General features: G+C 43.4%; 1 protein-coding gene across 1 annotated transcript in view; it reads right to left on the bottom strand.

Moving 5' to 3' along the window:
* LOC122432858 (poly(A)-specific ribonuclease PARN-like) overlaps positions 1 to 24,361 on the bottom strand; it is an 853,726-nt gene that overhangs the window by 790,083 nt on the left and 39,282 nt on the right. The window contains 1 exon segment of the mRNA XM_043455121.1: positions 560 to 637. Coding sequence (XP_043311056.1) covers positions 560 to 637 — 78 coding nt within the window.

The following is a 24,361-nucleotide window of genomic DNA, read 5'->3' as shown; positions in this document are numbered from 1 at the left end:
GACAGAAACAATGATTGCTAGAGGCAGAGGGGAGGGAGGAGCTGGGAATTACTGTTCAATGTGTAGAGTTTCAGTCCTGGAAGATGAAAAAGTTCTGTGGAGATGGACGGTGGGGATGGTGGCACTCCAGTGTTACAGTCTCACTTAACTTTAAAACCACTTAAAAATGGTTAAAAGGATACATTTTATGCTATGTGTATTTCACCACACATCAAAAAAGGCCTGACCCTAACTCTCCAGCGCTGTCCCACACCTGTCCAGCTGTTTTTAAGCAGCATCAAAAGCGTAGTCTCTTATCTGCAACCCTCAGAGTTCGAACAACCACAAACCCAATCAGGAAACCCACCGCACCTCTTTCGTGCTTTTGAAACGTTTAAGAGGAAACGTGGAGACTCATGCAACCTGACCCAGAAAACTCAAACAGGGAGGAGCGACCAGCAGGTATAAGCCCAGGCCAGGGGTCAGGAGGGCGCGGGGGTGGGGGGTGGGGGTGGCGGGCAGGAGGAGGCTTGGCTATGCACTGCAGGGTGCCAGCCTCGAGCTTGCAAGCGAGGGATACCTGAAAACTCCCCATCGATGGCGAAGAAGTCGGCCTCCTCTATAGCCTGGTACACTTTGTGGAGATTACTCTGAAAATCTGCGGAGAAACCGAGAAGAGGCTCAGAACTGGTGGCCTGGCTTTCTGCCCACGGGTTACTAGGGGGATAGGGAAGGAGGGAAGGGGAGCTGCCAAGGATCCTGGGATGAGAGGACAAGTCCCTAAGGGGTGCACAGACCGGAGGGATATAAGCCCCGAGGGGTGCACGGGCCAAAGGCGAACAAGGCCCCAAGAAGCGCAAAAGGGGAGCAAACCCCTGAGGGGACTGCCTCTGCCCCAGGCCGGGTCAAGTAGACCTGCCGCGGTGAGGGCCTAGCAGGCCGGGTGAGGAAGTGCCCCGAGGACGCAGGGAGGTGTACAGCGGACACGCACTGCTCCTGATTATCTCCATTCTGCGGAGTGGCCAGGCCTCCGGCCCCGCCCGGGCCCGCCTCGACCGTTCCACTCCCGAAGTTCCGCGGCGACAGCGCTGGCAGCCACGGCAGAGACCGCGGGGGCGACTTCCGGAAACAGCGCGCGCCGGCGCGCGTCACGTGCGCCTGCGTCATGGTGGGGCGGGGCCAAGGGTGGGTTTCATTCCCTGGACGCAGCAGGGCTAAGAGAGTTCCAGAAAAACATCTATTTCTGCTTTATTGACTATGCCAAAGCCTTTGACTGTGTGGATCACAATAAACTGTGGAAAATTCTGAAAGAGATGGGAATACCAGACCACCTGACCTGCCTCTTGAGAAACCTGTATGCAGGTCAGGAAGCAACAGTTAGAACTGGACATGGAACAACAGACTGGTTCCAAATAGGAAAAGGAGTACGTCAAGGCTGTATATTGTCACCCTGCTTATTTAACTTATATGTAGAGTACATCATGAGAAACGCTGGGCTGGAAGAAGCACAAGCTGGAATCAAGATTGCCGGGAGAAATATCAATAACCTCAGATATGCAGATGACACCACCCTTATGGCAGAAAGTGAAGAGGAACTAAAAAGCCTCTTGATGACAGTGAAAGAGGAGAGGGAAAAAGTTGGCTTAAAGCTCAGTATTCAGAAAACTAAGATCATGGCATGTGGTCCCATCACTTCATGGGAAATAGATGGGGAAACAGTGGAAACAGTGTCAGACTTTATTTTGGGGGGCTCCAAAATCACTGCAGATGGTGATTGCAGCCATGAAATTAAAAGACGCTTACTCCTTGGAAGGAAAGTTATGACCAACCTCAGTCAGTCAGTTTAGTCACTCAGTCGTGTCCGACTCGTTGCGATCCCATGAATTGCAGCAGGCCGGGCCTCCCTGTCCATCACAAACACATGCCCATTGAGTCGGTGATGCCATCCAGCCATCTCATCCTTTGTCGTCCCCTTCTCCTCCTGCCCCCAATCCCTCCCAGCATCAGGGTCTTTTCCAATGAGTCAACTCTTCGCATCAGGTGGCAAAGTACTGGAGTTTCAGCTTCAGCATCAGTCCTTACAATGAACACCCAGGACGTACATATTTTAATGTATGTCCTTTAGGATGGACTGGTTGGATCTCCTTGCAGTCCAAGGAACTCTCAAGAGTCTTTTCCAACACCAGAGTTCAAAAGCATCAATTCTTAGGTGCTCAGCTTTCTTCACCGTCCAACTCTCAAATCCACCCATGACCACTGGAAAAACCACAGCCGTGACTAGACGGACCTTTGTTGGCAAAGTACTGTCTCTGCTTTTTAATATGCTATCTAGGTTGGTCATAACTTTCCTTCCAAGGAGTCAGCGTCTTTTAATTTCATGGCTGCAATCACCATCTGCAGTGATTCTGGAGCCCAAAAAAATAAGTCTGCCGCTGTTTCCACTGCTTCCCCATCTATTTCCCATGAAAGTGATGGGACCAGATGCCATGATCTTAGTTTTCTGAATGTTGAGCTTTAAGCCAACTTTTTCACCTCCTCTTTCACTTTCATCAAGGGGCTCTTTAGTTCCTCTTCACTTTCTGCCATAAGGGTGGTGTCATCTGCATATCTGAGGTTATTGATATTTTTCCTGGCAATCTAAATTCCAGCTTGTGCTTCTTCCAGCTGTGTTTCTCATGATGTATTCTGCATATAAGTTAAATAAGCAAGGTGACAATATACAGCCTTGACGTACTCCTTTTCCTATTTGGAGCCAGTCTGTTGTTCTATGTCCAGTTCTAACTGTTGCTTCCTGACCTGCATATAGATTTCTCAAGAGGCAGGTCAGGTGGTCTGATATTCCCATCTCTTTCAGAATTTTCCACTCCAATCCCAAAGAAAGGCAATCCCAAAGAATGCTCAAACTACTGCACAACTGCACTCATCTCACACGCTAGTAAAATAATGCTCAAGATTCTCCAAGCCAGGCTTCGGCAATACACGAACCGTGAACTTCCAGATGTTCAAGCTGGTTTTAGAAAAGGCAGAGGAACCAAATTGCCAACATCTGCTGGATCATCAAAAAATCAAGAGAGTTCCAGAAAAACATCTATTTCTGCTTTATTGACTGTTCCAAAGCCTTTGACTGTATGGATCACAATAAACTCCTGCTCACTGGCAATTAAAACTCCTCAAAATAATCCCTCTTGAACCTGAAATATTTATACTCTCTCACCTGCAAGATTATAGTTAAGATTACATTTGAGTAAGTTATCTATCTAACCGAACATATTCAGGGACTTATCAAACCTGTAAAATTTACATTCTCTCACAATGGGGACCTATTGGGGATACTGTATCTTCTTTAAATGACAAATATTGCTTTTTCCCCCTAAATTAAATATATTTAACTCTCTGAATTAAAACTAGTCATGACACTGTACTAATTAAGTTACAAATCTGAAGCGACATGAGAAATTTAATATACACTACTCCTCATACATGCATTTAACATGATTATGTGTTAACATACAACGCATCTAAGAACACTTTAATGTATTTTTTTTTTTTGGAAAACTGATCTCTAACCCAGAGGTGAAAATTGTCCCACATAATCTGCATATCTTTTCAGTCACTTATCAGCTATTTTGTTATCTTAATTCCAGATGATAACATTTGACTGGGGAATATCTGAATACTCACATTTTTACTAGCTCAACAGCTTTAGAACACAGACTAAAAGCTGGGTGTCACACCTAGCGGAAGAGGAAATTCTCTGCACACACTTCATGCTACACAATCTAGAGATTCAGGCTAGTTTTGTCACGCTTATTTCTCAACAGTTGAAAATTAGTCCTTAAAGCTTAACTAATGACTGTTGCCCTCAAGAGAGATTCTCAGGACATCCAAACGGTGTTTCCAAGGAAGCTGGTGTCTTTGCTGTTCTTGTCAGAACGGTAGCGCCCTGAGCGACCTGCGCAAAGCAGGCAGTCACTGTCTACAGCACTCCGCGGCTCAAGCTACAGTTACGGGCAGAGTCAGAATCAACCCTGACCCCTTAACTGAGGGCTCCTCCTTAGGTATCATTTATTAACTTTTCATGCTTGTATCTTTAAAAGCAAAAAGGAAAATAATTATTTTCGCAATGACTAATTTCTCAGAGAAATATTTATGTTGCTCCGAGGAGGAGTCATCAGTGGTTCAGGTTCTAGTTCTTAGATGAGTTGACTAGTCTGAGGTTTACACAGTAAATATAATCTATGGATACAAATGCTGACTTTTGAAGCCCACAGGAAATCATAAATGCTTGAAACCCACACTATCAATTATCAGATGAAAATCTAATTAGCACGTCCAGCTTTTGGCAGTAGCCAATCTTTGAAAATACCAGTCAGGATTTTATTGGGAAGGATAATGGAAAGGCTACTGTTGTGAATTCTACAGTCGCACACGTTGCTGTGAAACAATGAACACATTGGATACATTTTTTAGTTCTGTATTTAACGCAGCTGATTAAAAAGCTAATTTCATTCCCCTTCTGTATTACTATTCTTCTAGTGTACAGCTGCCAACCACAGTTAAATCTGATGAGTCCCCATGTTGAGTTAATCAATTTGATAACATCAGACATTATTAGGAAAGCGCACATAATACGGTCACAGTGTCTACTATCAAAAGCATATGCACCAAAGCTTTTGTTTTCCCAGGACACTGCAACCGCTTAAAGTAGCTTAGCCTTATTTTGCTTTGTTTTGAAAAGAATTTTAAAAGAACAAAACTTCTTTATTTCTTCCTTAGGTCAATACAAAAAATTATTCTGTAACAATATTAATACCATGATTAACTTTTTCTTTATCGATGTTTATATAATGAAATAATCCCGGAATCACAGTCACGATTAGAAATAAAGACCAACAAAAATATAAATGCTCACAATGTAAAATAGTATCCCATGATAATATCCTGAGAGATTTTTCTATTCTGTTTTTGTTTACAATGACTAAAGACTCCTTCAAAACACAAGGCCCCTAAGCCCCAAGGCCTTTGGTCTTTTACTTTTAACTCTCCCTGCCAACCTTAGGTGGGCTTCCCGGGCATGGCCATCCGACACCAGCGCCCTCTAAGACCAGCGGAGCACGCAGCTTCCTCGGGAGGCTCCCGGCCCCCTGCACACGCGTCCCCTTGGGTGAGGAAGCACCGGGGCACCCGGAGCCGCCCAGGGCAACAGCAGAGTCAGCCGCCGGGAGGAGAGTGGAAGGAAGCACGCGGGTTTTCACCAGGGTGCCCGCTTCTGCGTCGCCCTCCAGCCTATTCCGCCTTCCCCGCTGGCTCGCCTAACTCCCACTCCCATGACAGCTCCATCTCCAGGGTCAGGGGAGCGCCGCTGCTGGCCCAGTCACCTTTCCAGGCGGGTCACCACTCGTGACTGGCCCCCAGCCTTCACCCCCCTGTCCTAGACCTCATCCGCATGTGCGCGGCGCTGCCTGACAGCGGAGGGCAGGCAGTGGTGGGGGAGAGCACCTCTCTGACGGCTGATCGGTTGGCCACCGTTTGCGGCCGCGACCTGAGCCCCAGCATCTCTAAGCCCCGTCACCCGCGCCCCAGATGCCCAGGTGCAACCCCCGTCGGGCTCTGCGTTTCACCTTCCCTCTCCCTCCTCACTGGTTTCCTCCCCTAGACGTGCAAACGGCCTGAGGCCTCCTCCGTTCCTTATACAAAAGTCCTTCAACCGGGCCTCTCCTCCCCAGGACTGCATGCACCCACGGGCGCAGGCTACACAAGGAGCTCCGGTTGCGCCCTGCACTCCTCCCCAGCCCAGAGCACCGAGGGTGACTACTCCTCCGACGCTGCCCCTGCTGAGGCACCCGGGGCCTGTGGCCACGCAGTGGACACTAAAGTCCTCTCTGACCTGGCACTTCTCTGCGCACTCCACAGACCTGAAAAAACGCTTTCTTACTGGAAATTCAACTTCTTGGCTTCCATGACAGTCCCCCTGCCTGGGATAATTACCCACTCAATTGTGAGCTTAATAAAATGAACAACTGTCACCGTTTCTTGTTTACCCTTCTCAATTTTCAAAACAGAGATGTCAGCCAGGATCTGCTCATTTGAAGTATACACAAAGTATACTTTGGTGCTTCTGAAGTAGACACAAAGACCCGGATTAAGTGGCAAATGTGCAGCCATCTATGTCATTCCTCTCAGTATTCCGGATTTAAAAAAAAAAAAAAATTTCCTGAACTCCAGGTGCCTTACAACGCTGTGTTACTTTCTCTTGCCCAGCAGAGTGAGTCAGTAACACACACACACACACACACACGTCCCCTCTGCTGTAGACCTCCTTCCCATCCGGGTCATCCCGGAGCACCGGGCAGGGTTCCCTGGCTGCGTGGCGGGTCCTCATCACTTGCCTACTTCACACAGCGCATCAGCAGTGTCTGTGCGTCAATCCCAACCTCCCGATTCAGCCCACCCCCTCCTCCCCACGGGAACCAGAAGTTTGTTCCCTACGTCCGTGACTATTTCTGCTTTGCAGGTAAGTTCACTTGTACCAATTCTCTAGGCTCCATGTATAAGCAACGTTATATGGTATTTCTCTCTGTCTGACGTACTTCACTCTGTATCACAATCTGCAGATCCATCCACGTCACTGCTAATGGCATTATTCCATCCTTTCTACGGCTGAGTAACACTCCACTGTATATGCATACCACTTCTTCTTGGTCCCTTCCTCAGCCAATAAATATTTAGGTTGCTTCCATGTCCCAGCTACTGTAAATAATGTGGCTAGCATACATCCTTTCAAATTATAGTTTTTTCAGGCTATATGCTCAGGAGTGGGATCATGTAATAGCTCTATTTTAGCTTTTCAAGGAATCTCCATACTGTTCACAATAGTGTCTATACCAATTTACATTCCCACCAACAGTGAAGGAAGGTTCTCTTTTCTCCATACCCTCTCTAGCATTTATCGTTTGTAGAGTTTTTGATGATGGTCATTCTAATTGGTAATACCTCACTGTACTTTGATTTGTATTTCTCTAATAATTAGGGCTTCCCAGCTGGCACAGTGGTAAAGAATCCATCTGCCAATGCAGGAAACGCAGGTTCAATCCCTGGGTTGGGAAGATTCCCCAGAGTAGGAAACGGCAACCCACTCCAGTATTCTTGCCTGGAAAATTCTATGGACAGAGGAACCTGGCAGGTACAATCCATGGGGTCTCAAAGAGTTGGACATAACTGAGCATGCATGTACACAATAATTAATGATGTTGAACATCTTTCCATGTTTTTTTGGCCATACGCATGTCTTCTTTGGAGAAATGTCTATTTAGATCTTTCACCAATTTTTGATTGGGTTGTGTGTTTCTTTGATACTGAGCTGCATGAGTTGTTTGTATATTCTGGAGATTAATCCCTTATCTGTTGCTTTGTTTGCAAGTATCTGCTTCCATTCTGAGGGAGTAGGCTAGATCTTACAAATGGATCAAGCCACTCCATGCATGCTCAGTCATGTCTGACTCTTTGTGACCCTATGGACTATACAGTCCATGGAATTCTCCAGGCCAGAATACTCCAGTGGGTAGCCTTTCCCTTCTCCTGGGGATCTTCCCAACCCATGGATCAAAGCCCGGTCTCCCCCATTGCAGGCCGATTCTTTACCACCTGAGCCACAAGGGAAGCCCAAGAATACTGGAGTGGGTAGTCTATCCCTTCTCCAGGGGATCTTCCTGACCTAGGAATTGAACCGGGGGGTCTCCTGCATTGCAGGCAGATTCTCTACCAGCTGAGCTCTCTGGCATCTCACTGCCCAGATCATGCTTGGGCATTCTGGCCTTATGGTTTGTTGTGGGATTAAAAAAAAAATCCTATTAAACCCATCACCCATATACTATAGGCAGTGTTATGAAGAAATCATTTCCAGCATCTGATCCCAGTGAGTCTCCTTTGGAGGCACCCACAAGGGGGCTCTATTTGAGGATTAAGTCCTAAGAAAAAGATTTTAAATGGTATTCTCCCAAACCCCATTCACCCTTCCCACTTTTTTTTTTCTTTTGCTATAGGAAATTTAGAGTCAAATTCATGGTTGAGTCCCAAGAATTGTGGGACTTGAAGACACGAATATTCAATGTTTCCGTCTTGTTCCTCTACCCCTACTGATTCTGTAGAGGTTGGGAGCAAAGGTTAGACTTCTGAGGCTAGCATTCTACCTCCATCTCCCAGAATGTTAAATGTCGGCAAGTTACTCAATTCCTGTAAGCATCACTTTCTCAAGTGCACAACACAGGTAAGAGCAGTCCCCACCTCCTACGGCTGGTGTAAGAAACACGCACCTAGATCACAGGGAGCACCCGACAAATGCTAACTATGCTGTCGCTGCTGGTGCTGTGGCTATCATCACTCACCGCAAACCCTCTGTGCGGAGACAGGAGCACAGACGCACAAATAAACTGCAGTCTGGCGTGCCCAATCTCGAGGTTTGTTACTGAAGAAGAAAACAGACAAAACAGGGAGGTGGGAGGTTTAAGCCTATCTGTTCTAAGTTATTATGGATCTATGCTGTTTCACCAAAACTTTAATAAAAAAGGATTAAATACAACACTACTTTGGTATTGTTTAGATATAATGATGTATTTTATAAAATATGTATATGTTTTAAAAAGCTTACCCTGAGTCCTAAATATCTAGACCAAAATTTATAATATTAGTATAAATATTAGTATAAAGTCAGGTCTTTGAGTGCTCCTTTTAAGTTGACTCACATATCATTACAGCTCTTAAACAAAAGACCCCACCCAACTATAAACGCTTTAAAAGATAAGCATCCTCCACTCTGTTGAGATGACCCTATTAGCATGTTCCAAAGAGAGACTCAAGAAGCAGCTGATCTGGTAGCCTATTACTGTCAGAGCAGCCAAATATCAATTATCCCAAAGCCAATACCACACGGTAACTGGCAGATGCTCCTCAGAAATTCTATTCCACATGTTAACTCATTTACTTAAGAAGCTGAACTTAAACACATTAAAGATCTTTGTGTAAATGGTATCTTTCTGACTTTATGAACTAATGCCTGAGGAAAATGAGTAAAAGATGGAAAGATGGAAAACCATGGTTTGCTCACCTAACTCAATTGGCTGTCGGAACACCCCAGCTGTCCCAATGGCTCAGGATGTGAGGCGCCAACAGACCGCTGCATCCCAGCCACACGTGTCCTCTCCCCTGCAAGCCAACTGTTTCTGCTCCCATCCTCATCACGGAAGGGGGGACACTAATCCAGGAGGTAGATCTCTGTTTCACAACACCTACGTCACACCTGCTTTTACTCATCAGAAGGAAGTTCTTGTCCTCTGCACACTTAGAAAACAAACTAGCACAACTCTTAAGAGTTTTATGTCTTTCTGAGACTAAAGACTTTATAAACTGAAACTTGAGACTACGCTAAGGTTTAAACAGTATGACCATCCTGGTGGTTTTCTAAAGATGTGAAAATGAGTTCTTTCATCATCATGTATAAGAACTGACTTTTTAAAAAAAAGATCATATTTCATATGTGATAAATTGCTACAATTTACAGGAACTCAGTATTTGGTTACTAGTAAGCAATGTAAGGGTGTTGTAGAATCCTTTAAAAACTTTAGAAATTATCATTGAAAGTCCCTTTTAAAGTATGATATTAGAAAAGACTTCTGTCTATGTAGAAGTTAAGGCAAACCACCGAGTTGGGGATATTGTTTTTTAAATTAAAACTACACTATGAAATTGTTGCCACAGACAACAATTTGGTACAGGCTTACAATTTACAACTGTTTTCTAAATCTTTTTTGTTTTCTAATTCTTAAAAAAAAAGAGCATTATAAACATACATAATATGTGGATTAATAATAGTGTCTTCAAATTTTATAACATACCCATTGAGCTTACCATATGTATAATGATTCATTAAACAAAACAAGGGCTTCCAACAAAACAGGAGTAGCAGAGCAGAAACCACTTTCATAACTCAGATGTTTTCAAGGACACAGATTCTATTCTAAATGATATCAAGGAAAGAATAACATTTTAATTAAAAAATTTTTTTTTACTTTTGTGCAACAGTGAATTGCTTTTCATAAAGAAATTTAAATTCTCCTTCAATCTCTGTGTCCTCTGGGCCCTAGTTCTCTTCTCCGTTTGACAACTTGTTTCTACAAAAAGAAGTCTAGGGAATACTTTTGAAAGAAAAGAGAATTCAAAGCAAGTATTATCTTTAATGAATGTAAGATGGATTTTGCAATCTATCCACCTAGTTCCATATATTTTCTACCTGTAACTCTTGTTGATACTATAAAGCAGAAAAAGGTAAACAAAATCAGTGAATTTTATTTCTGAATTGGGAAAGTTCTCTACATAACTTTATCCTGAAATCTTTCACAGAAATCTTCCCTATAAGGAACTGGATCACCATGAATCTCTTCAAATATGCTAAATCATTCAACAAGCAATTTCCACAGGGTAGCTATGATGTAAGGTAATTTTTCTACATGCAATCATACACATGCAATAAGCTTTGGTCATCAAATTCTACTCTAAAAAAACATTTCAGCATTTGAGTGATTTTTTTTAAATAATACTGTTCTTTCGTGAGAAGAAATAATACAGTAACAATGCAACATTTTCACTAACTATTTAGAGAAAAGGGAAAAAAACTAATATCTTAGAAAACCATGCCTCCAAAATAACTTAAATATTACTTTACAAAAATTAGCAGATCTTGGGATCATAAGTGAATACACACACATACTTACAAATATTAACAAGTAGTGTGTGCACATGCATGTGTGCAAGCCACCCCCCCCAACACACACACACACACACACACACACACACAGATCCCACAGACAGTGATCTAGTGATCTAGAGCCTTGTGTTTTCAGGAGAGAGGAGACAGCCGTTCAGTGGGCCAGCCATCACTCATAAAACCCCACAGAGGTACTGGTTGATAACATTCATGTTCTACATATTTCCCATAATCTAAAGTACCTTTTCATGACTTTCTGCCCACTGCAACACTCATTTTAAAAACAGATGTCAAATGCAAATCAAAACTACAATGAGGTATCATCTCACACTGGGCAGAATGGCCATCATCAAATAGTTTACAAACAATAGCTAGGACATGGAAGCAACCCTGATGTCCTTCAGCAGATGAATGGATAAGGAAGTCGCGGTACACATACACAATGGACTATTACTCAGCTATAAAAAGGAACGCATCTGAGTCAGTTCTAATGAGGCGGATGAACCCAGCGCCTATTATACAGAGTGAAGTAAATCAGAAAGAGAAAGACAAATATCGCATATTAACACACATATATGGGATCTAGAAAGGCGGTACCAACGATCCTATGTCCAAACAGGGCAGCAAAGGAGACACAGATGTAAGAACAGTCTCTAGGACACGGCTGGATGAGACGGCGGGACGACTGGAGAGGAGAGCGCTGGAACATGTGTGTTGCCACAGGTACAGTAGCAGCCATGGGAGTGTGACGTACCCGCAAGGAGCGCAGGGCAGGTGCTCCCTGGCAAGCTGCAGGGCCGGGTGGGGAGGGGTTCAGGAGGGAGGGGTCACGCGGATGTAAGTCAGAGGCCTCCACAATACTCTCCGGGGATCGTCTTCCAATTAAAATAAATTCATTCATTAAAAAACGAAACACAGATGTCAGAAGTCCTGCAAGGCCGTGAAGACACGCTGGCCCCGCAGCCCTTCCCGGCCTCCAGGGCGCCCCGGCCCCGGCCCAGAGCCTCCCTGGCGGCGGAGCGCCCGACGCCCAGCGCTGGCGGCCGCAGGGCAGCCGTGTCACGAGCCCCCTCCACCACTAAAGCCATTCACCTCTGGCCTTAGACTCAACCAAGCTACTTTGTTTAAAATAAACGTGTCTTTCTAACTGACCATTCCATGATAGAACTGTACACCTAGTCTCACACGAGGCTGCGTGGCAGGTGCCCGCACACACAGCCCCGCGGAGCGCGGCGGCCGTCCTGGCCGGACTCTGCAGAGGGGGCAGCGGGGCACGCCCGCCGGGAGAGAGGGCGCGTGTGGCCGTCCGGCCGCCTCCGCCTCCCCGATGCCGGCCTCAGGGAAACGCACTCCGAACAAACCATTCCGGAGACACGCGCCTCCGCCCCAGGACCTGAGCGAGCCCCCCGCAGTGGACCCCGGGCTCGGAGAGGAAGTGTGTGTCAGCTGTGACAACGGGACCCCCAGCCACGGTCTGCCAGTGTGGGAGTACACGGAGATCTCCGCTAAAACTGCTCTAAAAATAAGGCGCATTCAAAAAATAATTTGCAGGTACCAAACACCACCCCAGACTTCACTTGTATTAAAATGGTACCTTAAAGTTGCCAAAGATTCTCCGTATTTCAGGATAAGTCTTTTACTGCGTTTAAGTCAAAATATCATGGTAAATACCTTATTCTTACCAGAAGTTAGAGCCATGTTTAGAAGACCACCACCAAAAGAAATGTGATTGTTAAAATCAACATAAGGATCTGGGTTTTCGTAGCTTTACTGTCATTATTAATAAAGAATACTGTAGAAAGGCAAAGCTCTTTTAAAGTGGCCATTCAAAAGCAGTACATTAATAGGTGACTTTTTTCGATAGACCATGAATCAGCTTAAGCCGTTTTTCTCCTTTTTACTATCACTGCTCACCCCTCTCTCAGCAAGACCATTCCCAGGGCCACGACTCATCCCCTCTCGTGCTCCAGTCTACCCTTGGTGACATCTCCCGCTTCCGTCCCGCAGTCACGGTCTCCGCTCCCTGATGCGCCTCCGCCTCCCATCCACGCGTCGGCCCGCCATATCTCCAGGGCGTCCGCTTGCCCCGCCCTGCTGACACCCCATCCGTCCGGTGCCGGCTTGGCCTCCTTCATCGTGTAATTAACGCATGATTTACTGAGCAATCACACGGTTATGTGCACTGTCAGCTCTCCTCATTAACCTTTTCTTTTTAGATCCATTTCTAACACTCATTTCTCCTAGGAAGGGATTTGTTTTTCATGGCAGTGGCTGAACACATGAGAAGCAGATCTGAATAAAGAAAAGCAAAAACACAGAACATAGGAGTTACATCAGGGGTAGATTTCTTTATGATTATTAACCTGCAGTCCTGGAGGATGAAGAAAGATGAGGTGAATGCCAGTCTGTATACTGCACATTTTCTACAAAATACTGATACTTTCTCCAAATTAAAAACAGAGAGACGAAAGTGACGGTGACATGTTTAGTACTAGACACTGAGTATTTTTTGGTTCCAAATGTACCTTGAAGCTAAAAAGAAAAAGTAAGAAGCCAGAAGAGTCCTAACACATGAAACTTTCCTTCCCTTTAGCGGGGCAAGGCGTGCAGCAAAGCAGCAGCGCTGTGCCGTCCAGAACCGCCCTCAGGAGCCGGGCCCTCAGACCGGAGCGGGCGCACTGGCGCTGGGCTCGGGCCGCTCACTGCCGGGGCAGGGTGCAGGGCGGCCGGCGCCGACACAGAAGAGCTGGTGGGCACGGTCACCGAGACGGGCCTTGGCCGGAGCCGGGTGCAGGACCATCACCGCGTCCGCCCCCCTGAGATGACACTGGGGCCAGGAGAGCTCTGGCCCGGCCTCTCCTGGAAGGTGGAGACCCACAGAGGCGCCGTGGCTCAGACTCACCGACAGCTTTCCCACGGCCGCGTCCACCTGAAGGAAAGGCCCATCCAAACCATCGCCCAAACACCGAGGGAAACGGAGAAATAACTCGCTGCCACTTTCTGCTTGAGTCACAACGGGCAGACAGATAGATTTTTACTCTTTTCTAAGTGCCTGATGTTCTATCAAAACATGCAGATGCGTTAGCAGAACTGAAACAAACTGCATATTACTCAGGCTAGACCAGATGCCATGCTAGCAACCTCTGGAGGAATAAAGTGGACGTGGACCATAATACGGAGAAAGTGATTCTGGGGTGGTGTCAGAGTCTGAGAGTGTGTGTGTGCGCGTTTACATGTAGGAGCCTTAGAACAAGTATATAAAGATTCTAAGTAAACAACTAAATATCAAAGCAATATCTAATGCACTGCATTAAAAAGCAGAAAGAACTCAGATCAAAACAGGCAGCCAGGCACTGACCTAATTTAGTAATAACATTATTATGAAGAATTTACATACACCACTAACTCCAAAAGGAGTTTATTAACTGCTTTAAAAGAAATTGACGTTAACCTCAATAAATCATACTTTCCTCACTTTTCGGAGTTTGTAACTAAGAACTAAAATGCTCTTGGATAAAATAACATATCCTTCAGGAATATAGTTTAAACTAACTTGTTTCTTGTCCAAGAAGTTATTTTAGTGTATATTACTAATAAAAATGCACAGAGGCACATACATCCAGTTATGGAACATCTTTTAAAATAAAAGACTAATAAAAACAGTAATATAAGTCTCCAAGCATTCAACATGAGATATTTAAATAGCTAAAATAAACTATTATATTAATTAGAAATGATTATAGATGCAATCCTATTCATTTTAGCAAAGTATTTACCATACTTGGGCTTCCCTTGTGGCTCAGCTGGTAAAAAATCCTCCTGCAATGCAGAGACCTGGGTTCGATCCCTGGGTTGGGAAGATCCCCTGGAGAAGGGAAAGGCTCCCCACTCCAGTGTTCTGGCCTGGGGAATTCCGTGGACTGTACAGTCCATGGGGTCGCAAACAGTCGGACACGACTGAGCGCCTTTCACTTCACTTAGCATACACACTGCAAGTACACGTATGCGAACGGAACTCTGTAATCTGAAATGTATAAGAACAAAGGCAAAGTCAGGTGGCATGATCCCCATGCCAGTTTTGTTCCTAAGAGCAGACAAACAGAAGGACCTCCACGGCTGCCTCACAGGATAAGGATGGGCAGTGTCTCTGACTTTTCCTGAATTAACTTCAAAGCCTGGCCTGGGAAAGTAAGTTTAGTGACCAGTACTCTCTCAAAAGCCACTGTGCTTTAGTATCTCAACCGCAGCTACTGGGAAATTTACCCAACACTGAAAACAGTTTAGATTAAAAGAAGCTAAATCTGCTGAAAATGATAACAAAGACCCTATTTGTAATAAAAAAAAAGCAAAGGATTCAGAAGCTCATCTTCTGTGAGACAGAAAAAGGAGAGCTCCTAGACCTACCCACCACTTCCCACCAAGACCATTCCTTGGGAACGTATCCATTCCTTGGGAACGTCACTTCTCCCTACTGTAGCTCCTTCTATATCTGTATTTCTCAACTCTCTTTAGCTGCCTCCCTGAATTCCTGAATTCTTGCTTTCTGCTCATATAGCATATCATTAATAAATAGGAAACTTTTACCTTTTAAACTGTGCTGTTTTAAAATTAAATAAAAGCCACAGCTTAAATTGTCCTTACTGTCTCCCAACAAACTGTTCTAGATGTGTCGAAGCTGGCCAAGTCATGTGAGATCACAGACCACCTAGGCAGCACTGGCTTAACCCTCTCATCATCAAACTTCTTTTAAACGTGGTGATTCATTTACTGACATATGATGCACATGCAAAAATGCCTTAAAGAAGCCAACAGAGCCACCTGCATCCCTTTAATAACCGGGCTACACCTGCCTTTTCAGACTGCTCTTCTCCTCACTCCCACCTGCCCGCTAACTGCCACTCACCCCTCAAGCCAGGCTCACTTACAGCCTCCTATAGCAAGTCCTCCCGGGTCACTATTCCAGCCGCCTTCCCAGGCAGAATCAGAGCCCCCTTCCCCCGCTGTAGTCCTACAACATCTGATGGTTTCCTTTAGAACAAAAAGCACCACACTGTCTGGAATCGGGATTTCGTGAAAGGAATTTTAATAAAGCCCCCCAAAATCTTCATGAACAAATTTAAACCAATACACTGGATTTTTAGTTAATTCTCGTTCCCCATACTGGACTACATGTTCCCTGAGAACAGAGCCACCTTCACGTCTGTTCACTAAGGCATCCGCACAAACCAGCAGGGGCCAGCTTCTCAAACACTGGCCACCAACCCTCCTTTCATTGGCCCCGCGCACCTACTTATTTACAACTCCAGAAACACGCGGCAACCTGGATGTCCCTTAAACCCAGGATATTTCTGTGCCTTTACTCATTTTATTCCATGTTCCTTCCTTTTATTTATTTCATGGATCCTCTGCTGCCTTCCAAGGATCCATGAAAAAAATACTGCTTATTTCGTGACCTTTCATCATCCTCCAAGGCTCACAGCCTGTTATATAACCTTTGGGAAGTCTTCCCTGCATCCCTCAGTCAAAATTCCCTCTTTCCCATGGTTTCAAGTCATTCTTAATGTAAACACTGGTGGAAGCATTTAATAAAGTGTGACTGAAAGCAGGGCCTAATCAGATACAAAGCTCCCATGGAGCTGGGACCACATTCTTCATTCATCCTCACCCCCAGATACATGCCTAGGAGGGTTTATAAGCATGCCACAAGTGTATTTAAATAAATACCTAGCTGACTATTCCCAGCACAATAGTACCGGATGCAAATTAATGGTTCTACCATCAAGATGTGAATAGAAGAAACAGCATCTCATTGATAGTTTTAGATTCTTAGACATTTTCAGTGCCTTTAAAAATTAAGTTTATTTCATTAAGAAATATTAACTTTTAAGGTTCCTTTGACTTTACAAGAATCCAGTATGTAGAAAACTGAATTTCAAGAGTCTTCGCAGAGCACTTAAGTTTCTCTCATGCCAATAACTTATTTCTTTTTATTGTAGTTCTAACCCACTAGACTAGCAGTTCCTCGAGAACAAGAACTAGACTGTCTTAAAAATGTAAATCTACATTTAATTTTTTAAATTAGTATAATACTATTTCAGAGAGGCCAGAAGGGAGGAAAGGAGAGCATCTGTAACCTCATTACTTGAACCCAGATTAATTAATTTATTAGAAATTAAATTTTCTTCTTTTCCTTTCAAATATTTAAAATATGTACATTTTATAAACTTATCATTTATGATATATAGTATCATCTACTCCTTCTTACATGCATCTTTTCATATTGTTATATAGTTTGCCCATTTGTTTTCACTGGATACATAACCATCCGAAGGATTAACTTTAGCCGTTTCTCGTCACATAACATTGTTTACTTTCACATTTCATTATTACACATCCCAGTCCTTATTTTTAATTATTTTCCATAAGCGAGGGTCCCTTATGTTAAATTACTGAATCAAAGGTTATGAACATTTCTCTTGCTGCTGAAGCACAACCAACATGTTTTCAGTTAGAGCTACATCTTCCTCTAAGCTTTTTTCATTTATACAGTGGTAAGAAGTAGGTGTCGTCTCTGCCAGCTCCCACAAACCTACTTCAGAACCATTCACATGCCATTCACATTCAATAAATGTTCAAATATTCCTCATTAAGAGATAAAATGTAGAAAATATTACCCATTATTATAACCTTACCAGTGTCTTTATAGGCTATATATAGAATATATGAATACAATATGAATAAAACAGCAGAATACACTTTATAATGAGGGACAAGACAATGCCGCAGATCTGCTCTCTCTATTGCGGGAATATAAATCATATCATTTAAGGAAATCTGTTTTTGTTGGCACACCAAATTTTAATGTGTGTGGTTAAGTGTGGTTAAGTCATACAAATTCTTTTTCCACATACCAAGCCTGCAGAGTAGCAAGCTGGATGGTAGTGTGGGATTCATTTTCCTCAGTCTTCAACCTTGGATCTCTGTTACTCACAGGGTTCTATAACCAGGGAGTGAAGAACTATTGAGTCATTTATTATAACCCACACCATAACTCACACTGCTATATAATTCACAGACACAATCGCTTTTATTATAATGACACTTTGGTAGTAGTATTTCTTTTTGTCAGTCATCAACTCTTCAGGAGAAAAATATGTATTTACATACAACTTATAGATTTAAACAACCAAGACATCGCCTAGTGAAAAGCAGATGGCTTTACTCCCTTTTTCCAACTTGAGTAACTGTAATTTTATTTTGTTGCAAAAGAACACTCAATTAGACCAAAAAGCCTCTATAATCAAAAACATAATACACGTGCCCCCTTGGATTATAGCACAATTCTGTAGAGTACCTGTCAGTACAATTTGCATTTGAAAAACTATAAAAAACACTTAAGACGACAGCTGTGGAAACTAATCTGAGTAGTGAGGTTGGCAGCGCAGGCTTTATTTTCCTCCAATGGGTATGACTGTTACCTATCAATGCACAGGTCTAGCTAAAAATGGCTGGTAACTCTACCCTATGTATTTTGGGAGTTGTTTCTCCTAAAATAGAAACAGTCCAGAAAAATGATTAGAATGGCTAGAATCTTTTCTGTTTACCCACAAAACAAAGGAAGAAGATGAAGGAATATTGTTTACATGTATAGATTTTGGCTGTACATGTAATTGCTTAAAATGTTAATTCAAAATATAAATTAATTCATCGTTTTACAAATACTTTACTATTCGCTGTTTAAGGGCATGGTAAAGGAGTACGGCAGGGCTGTCTGCTGCCACCCTGTCTGTTTAACCTGTGCGCTGAGCACAGCATGAGAAATGCCGGGCTGGGTGAGTGACAAGCTGGAGTCAAGAGAGGCAGGGGAAGCATCAACCACCTCAGAAGCGCAGGTGATGCCACTCTGACGACAGGAAGTGAAGAGGAGCTAAAGAGCCTCTTGATGAGGGTGAAGGAGGAGAGTGAAAGAGCCGGCTTAAAACTGAGTGTTAAAAAAAACTAAGATCATGGCATCGGCTCCATCACTTCATGGCAAATAAAGGGGGAAAAGGTGGAAGCAGTGACAGAGCTCCTCTTCTTGGGCTCAGAATCACTGCAGATGGTGACGGCAACCATGGAATCACAAGATGACTGCTTCTTGGCAGGAAAGCGATGACAAACCTAGACAGTGTGTTGAAAAGCAAAAAACTCTGCCGACAAAGATCCATACAGTTACGGCTCTGGTCTTCCCAGTGGTCACCTACAGTGGTGAGAGCTGGACAGTAAAGAAGGCGGGATGCCAAAGAACCGATGCCTTCAAACCGTGGGGCTGGAGAAGACTCCCGAGAGTCCCTTGAATCAAGGAGATCACACCAGGCAGTCTTAAGGGAAATTACCCCTGAATAGTTGTTGGAAAGACTGATGCTAAAGCTGAAGCTCCAGTATTTTGGTCATTTGATGTGAAGAGCCGACTCACTGGAAAAGTTCCTGATGCTGGGAAAGACGGAGGGCAGAAGGAAAAGAGGGTGTCAGAGGATGAGATGGCTGGATGTCATCACCGATGCAATGGACACGAACTCGGGCAAACTTCAGAAGATGGTAAGGGACAGGGAGGCCTGGTGTGCTGCAGTCCATGGGGTCACAAAGAGTTGGACATGACTGGGCTACTGAACAACAACATTTAAGGCAATAAATTAAGAGGGAAAAGCTCCTTTAAAAGAAAATAAATGTAGTAGGTACATGATATGCATGAATACATCAACTATTCTTTAAGCTCCTAAGACTGAGTGTCTTTTAAAATTACAGAGAACCGGTTGATAAAATTAACTTACTTGTCAGAGAATTTTCTGACAAAATTGAGAAACAGGATAATGATTTGAATGTATAGGTATGATTTACAATCAACCTATTGCCAAAAAGGTTATAAGCAGATTATAACAAGAGAGTTTGTGAGACCATTAAAATATAAAATGAATAGCCAGTCCAGAGAACAATGGTTCCTCACTTTTGGGGAGCAGGTGGAGGTCACTGAAATTTTGATAAACACCAAGGAAACTCCCCCAGGTTCCCAGCTGAACATACAAATAATTTTTCCTATCATTTCAAAGGGGTTCATGAACTCCCTGAAGCTGATACACAGAGGACAGCTTAAAACCTCCAGCCACAGTGAGCCAGAGGAGAAATTTACCCCATCAAAAGCCTAGGTTAAGAAAGTTACTGTAATTAAAATGAACTATAACCCCAAGCTCCCTTGCAGCCAAAGCAAATATTAATAGAAAGCACAACAGGCTAAGTAATTGTCAGCGGCTGACAGGAGGAGATGTGCCCGTCTGTAAGAGAACTTTCCTTTGAAACCAAATCCTTGAAGAATCTGCTATGTGAATTCTTACAAAAGGACGGCCGAACACCTGAACAGACCGTGTCACGGGAGACACAGACGAAGAAGTATTTACCATACAACTGCATTTAGAAAGACTGGTAAGATATTAGGGAACGGTACTAAAATATAGACCTAACCAGCTTTCTGATAATCTAGTTTGACATAAGGTAGAAATGAGGTGATGTCACCACTCTTCAGCCTCATGTTCATTAGAGCTTCTGATACAAAATGAGAAAATTTTCAGAGTCTGGACCTAGTCTAGACAGCATATTAAAAAGCAGAGACATTACTTTGCCAACAAAGGTCTGTATAGTTAAAGCTATGGTTTTTCCAATAGTCATGTATGGATGTGACAGTTGGACTGTGAAGAAAGCTGAGCACCGAAGAATCGATGTTTTTGAACTGTGATGTTGTCAAGACTCTTGAGAGTCCCTTGGACTGTAAGGCGATCCAGCCAGTCCATCCTAAAGGAGATCAGTCCTGGGTGTTCATTGGAAGGACTGATGCTGAAGCTGAAACCCCAATACTTTGGCCACCTCATGTGAAGAGCTGACTCACTGGAAAAGACCCTGATGCTGGGAAAGATTGAAGGCGAGAGGAGAATGGGGACGACAGAGGATGAGATGGTTGGATGGCATCTCTGATTCAGTGGTCCTGAGTTTGAGCAAGCTCCAGGAGATGGTGAAGGACAGAGAGGCCTGGCGTGCTGCAGCTCATGGGGTCACAAAGAGTCAGACACGGCTGAGGGGCTGAACAACAGCAATAAGGCCTAGTCTAGACCCCTAAAGTAGGCACTGCCCACAGTGAAGTGGGCATTTGAGACCTTTACAAATGACACAAAAATAACAATCAAGAGTCAGCACAGAAGACGTGTTAAGAGTGCAGGAAATGGAGCCAGTCTGAATGTGGGACCCTCGATCACGTACCTAACAGCTGTGTGACTTTCTACCTGTGATTACACTGTAGGTTCTCATCTACAAGCTTGTAATAACAACTATTTTCACTCTCAACAGAGCTGCTGAGAAATAAGTTAATACATACAAGCTCCTGAAAAGGGTCTCTTGACCCACTCAGAACTGTGAAGATTAGACAGGGTTGGCAGGGTCTGACATTTGTTTCTTATCAGCTATTAAATAATCCTTCAAGAATATATATATATATATATATATACAACTTATTTAACATGACAGGCTGTAGATTTAGTATAAATATGGACCGTAAGTCTGAAATGGTTTAGAAATGTTATGTTGGTGAAAAAATAATTAAAAACTGAAAACAAATTAATACTTTACATTAAAAAAAGAATACATATATTTAAAACTTTAGGTTACTATAGAAGCCGTTTTAACTTAAGGCAGATTTAATTTAAATGGTCTGATTTTTACTTAATGTATACATTTACTGTTAAGGTCACTACAATCCCTAATCGTAGCTAATTTATCTCTATCTATCCTGAATCAATCTCTTGCTTCCCACTTTTTCTCTCTGGTCAAAGTTTTAAGGAGTTGGAAAACCTACTCAGTTCAGTTCAGTCGCTCAGTCATGTCCAACTTTTTGCAACCCCAGGAACTGCAGCATGCCAGGCTTCCCTGTCCATCACCAACTCCTGGAGCTTGCTCAAACTCACGTCCCTTGAGTCGATGATGCCATCCAACCATCTCATCCTCTGTCGTCCCCTTCTCCTCCTGTCTTCAATCTTTCCTAGCATCAGGGAAAATATACTAAGCAGTTTTTAATGAAAACAGATTTATTAAAGACTTACTTCTCTATGAGTATCTCACCGAATGTCCAGGATTTTTCAAAACCATTTGTTCTCAAATGCCTCCATTTGGCTTCAGCTCTGTTGGTAGAGTTAATCTTTAATGCACATAAAATTACAGCAAAATCACACCTTACTCCAGAATTAGATTCTAAAGTCATCATAAAAGGAAAAAATTGCACACAGTCAAAAAATTACCTCTGAGTACCTCCTTAAACCAGAAAGAAATGGCAACCCACTCCAGTATTCTTGCCTGGAAAATCCCATGGACAGAGGAGCCTGGTGGGCTATACAGTTCATGGGGTCGCAGAGAGTCAGACAGAACTGAGCAACTAAACAACCACCACCTCCTTACACCAGCCGGTAAAGTGACGTCCTCCCATTGGGCCGGCAGAGCCCGTGTTCCTGAGTGCTGCTGGGCTCACGGCTCGTCCTGCTGCGAACGGATGAAGGGAAGAGCGTCTCTCGTCTCTCACTGAGGGACACACACGCGCTGACGAGGAGGCAGCAGAGGCCCCACACGCTCACCTCGTCTCCTTAAACAACCCTTCCCTCAAGCACGCTCTCTTTTCTTCAAGGGAGATTAAGGATGAACACTTGGATTGACAAAAGTTAAATAAGACACAATGATGTGAGACAATGTTTGCACTAAAAATTCTAAAAGCATCAATAGTTCGGATGCCATACAATTTCAACATTTCTAACTTAGCCATATAATGTGGCACTTTTTTTTTTTTTTTAGATTTCCATATACAAACTGGTCAGATGTTTTTGTGCTGAATGTTCTAAACTTTCAATATTCCACTTAGCTGACAGAATTCAAATTCTGAGGAACAATTTCAAATTTCACCTGGCCCCCTTAACCCTTCCTTCAGTCAGGGATTATAGTATAAAACTAAGCTGAAGTCTCAAGGAAATTCCACAGAAATTCCTTTCCTTTCTATAAAAGTGAGAGGAACGCCAGTAAGGATGTGCGGCAATTCGGACCACGCTGCCTGGTGAGTATTCCCATGTCTAAAAATGGAATCAGATCCCTGTCATTAAGGCCGTCACCTAATGGAATCATCTACAGAAATGTGTGAGGCCAGGCCATATCAGGTCAATCAATGATCGCTCTGCTAATGGAAGAAAATGTATTTAACCACACACACACACACAACAGCAACATGATCTATGCTTCTGCAATAGAGAGAAGTAAGAACAAAATCTGTAAGAACTGGGAACCGGAGACAAAATACACTTGCCTGGCACACACAATGGGCTCTTCTGAAGCTTTACGTTAATCAAACGTTTTGCACAGCAATACTATTCTTTTAAATCCAACACTAAGACGTTTACAACTTACAGTTTTAGGGTCGCTATTTGGGCACAATGGAAAACCAAACTGAATTTACTAGTGACTTTTCACAAGTTATTGTTTCTCTTCCTAAAGCGGGGAGAGGAGGGAGAAGGAGTAAATGTCAGCAGAATTGTTTTACAAGCTAATTTCTGGGAGAGAGCTGAGACGGGAAGTGCCTTTGCAAAGGAACCTCTATGTTCAACTCACTGTCGTGAAGATGCCTTTCCAACACCCTGGAAGAATTCTTCCTCTTCAGGCCCAAACATCTCTGCCTAAAAGATGATAGACTCTTAGATATAAGTAATACATAACCAGGTTATTTTCTGATTTAAACATCAGACAATAAAGAACAAGATAATACAGCACCAGAACAATAACGTGTAAAACTAGTCTAGTTGTATAATATTTCGGCAATTAAAAGATTCTTTTTTTTTTTTTTTGTATTCTTTGGGAAGCGGCTTTTTGAGAAATGGAAAAAGGAGTAAGACTAGAAGTCTCCCCTGTGGTCACCTCCTCACTTAACAGCAGTGACTGAACGCTCTAAGCGCCGGGCCACGACCCAGGCGCGCTGTCACGCCCTCCCGTGTAATTCTTGGCGAGGATGTGTGCCACTACGGTTTCAGAAGATTTCATGAAGTGCCTCATTTTTAACTGATTATATAACCAGGTAGTCTATGCTCAAAATATATTTTATTGTCTATTTTAAACAACTGGAAGCATCTTGTTACTCCTTTTGAGTCCTGTCCTTTTGTTTATTCATTCAGCCGTCCATTTATCCATAACTGCCCAACAAGATCCATGTATGTTAATTCGCAAAGACAATTTCTGGACTTAAAGAGGCATGGTTCTTCTTTACCTGAGAAAGGTTCAAGAGGGAACAAAACCAATCATTCGGCAGATCTAATGAAAGGTTTAAGGTGCTCAAGTAACAGATATGGAAGTGTCCTTTAAAACTATAAAGTGCCTTTCTAATTCAATATATTATTTCTGAACAGAACTACTTGCTTACTCTGACGACTTTAATCCCTCATGCTATTATTATGAATATCAAGAGTCCCTTCCTCACCTGGATTGGTACTGTCAGGAGCCAGGTAAGGCCTAGCCGATTCCTTCTTTGATGAGTTCAGTCTGAGCATTTCACTGATGACATCCAACACCGTGCCGACC

Source organism: Cervus canadensis, chromosome 32 (assembly GCF_019320065.1).
Source record: "Cervus canadensis isolate Bull #8, Minnesota chromosome 32, ASM1932006v1, whole genome shotgun sequence".
NCBI lineage: Eukaryota > Metazoa > Chordata > Mammalia > Artiodactyla > Cervidae > Cervus > Cervus canadensis.
The sequence above is the reverse complement of the archived record's forward strand: the minus strand, read 5'-3'. Positions and strand labels throughout refer to the sequence as shown.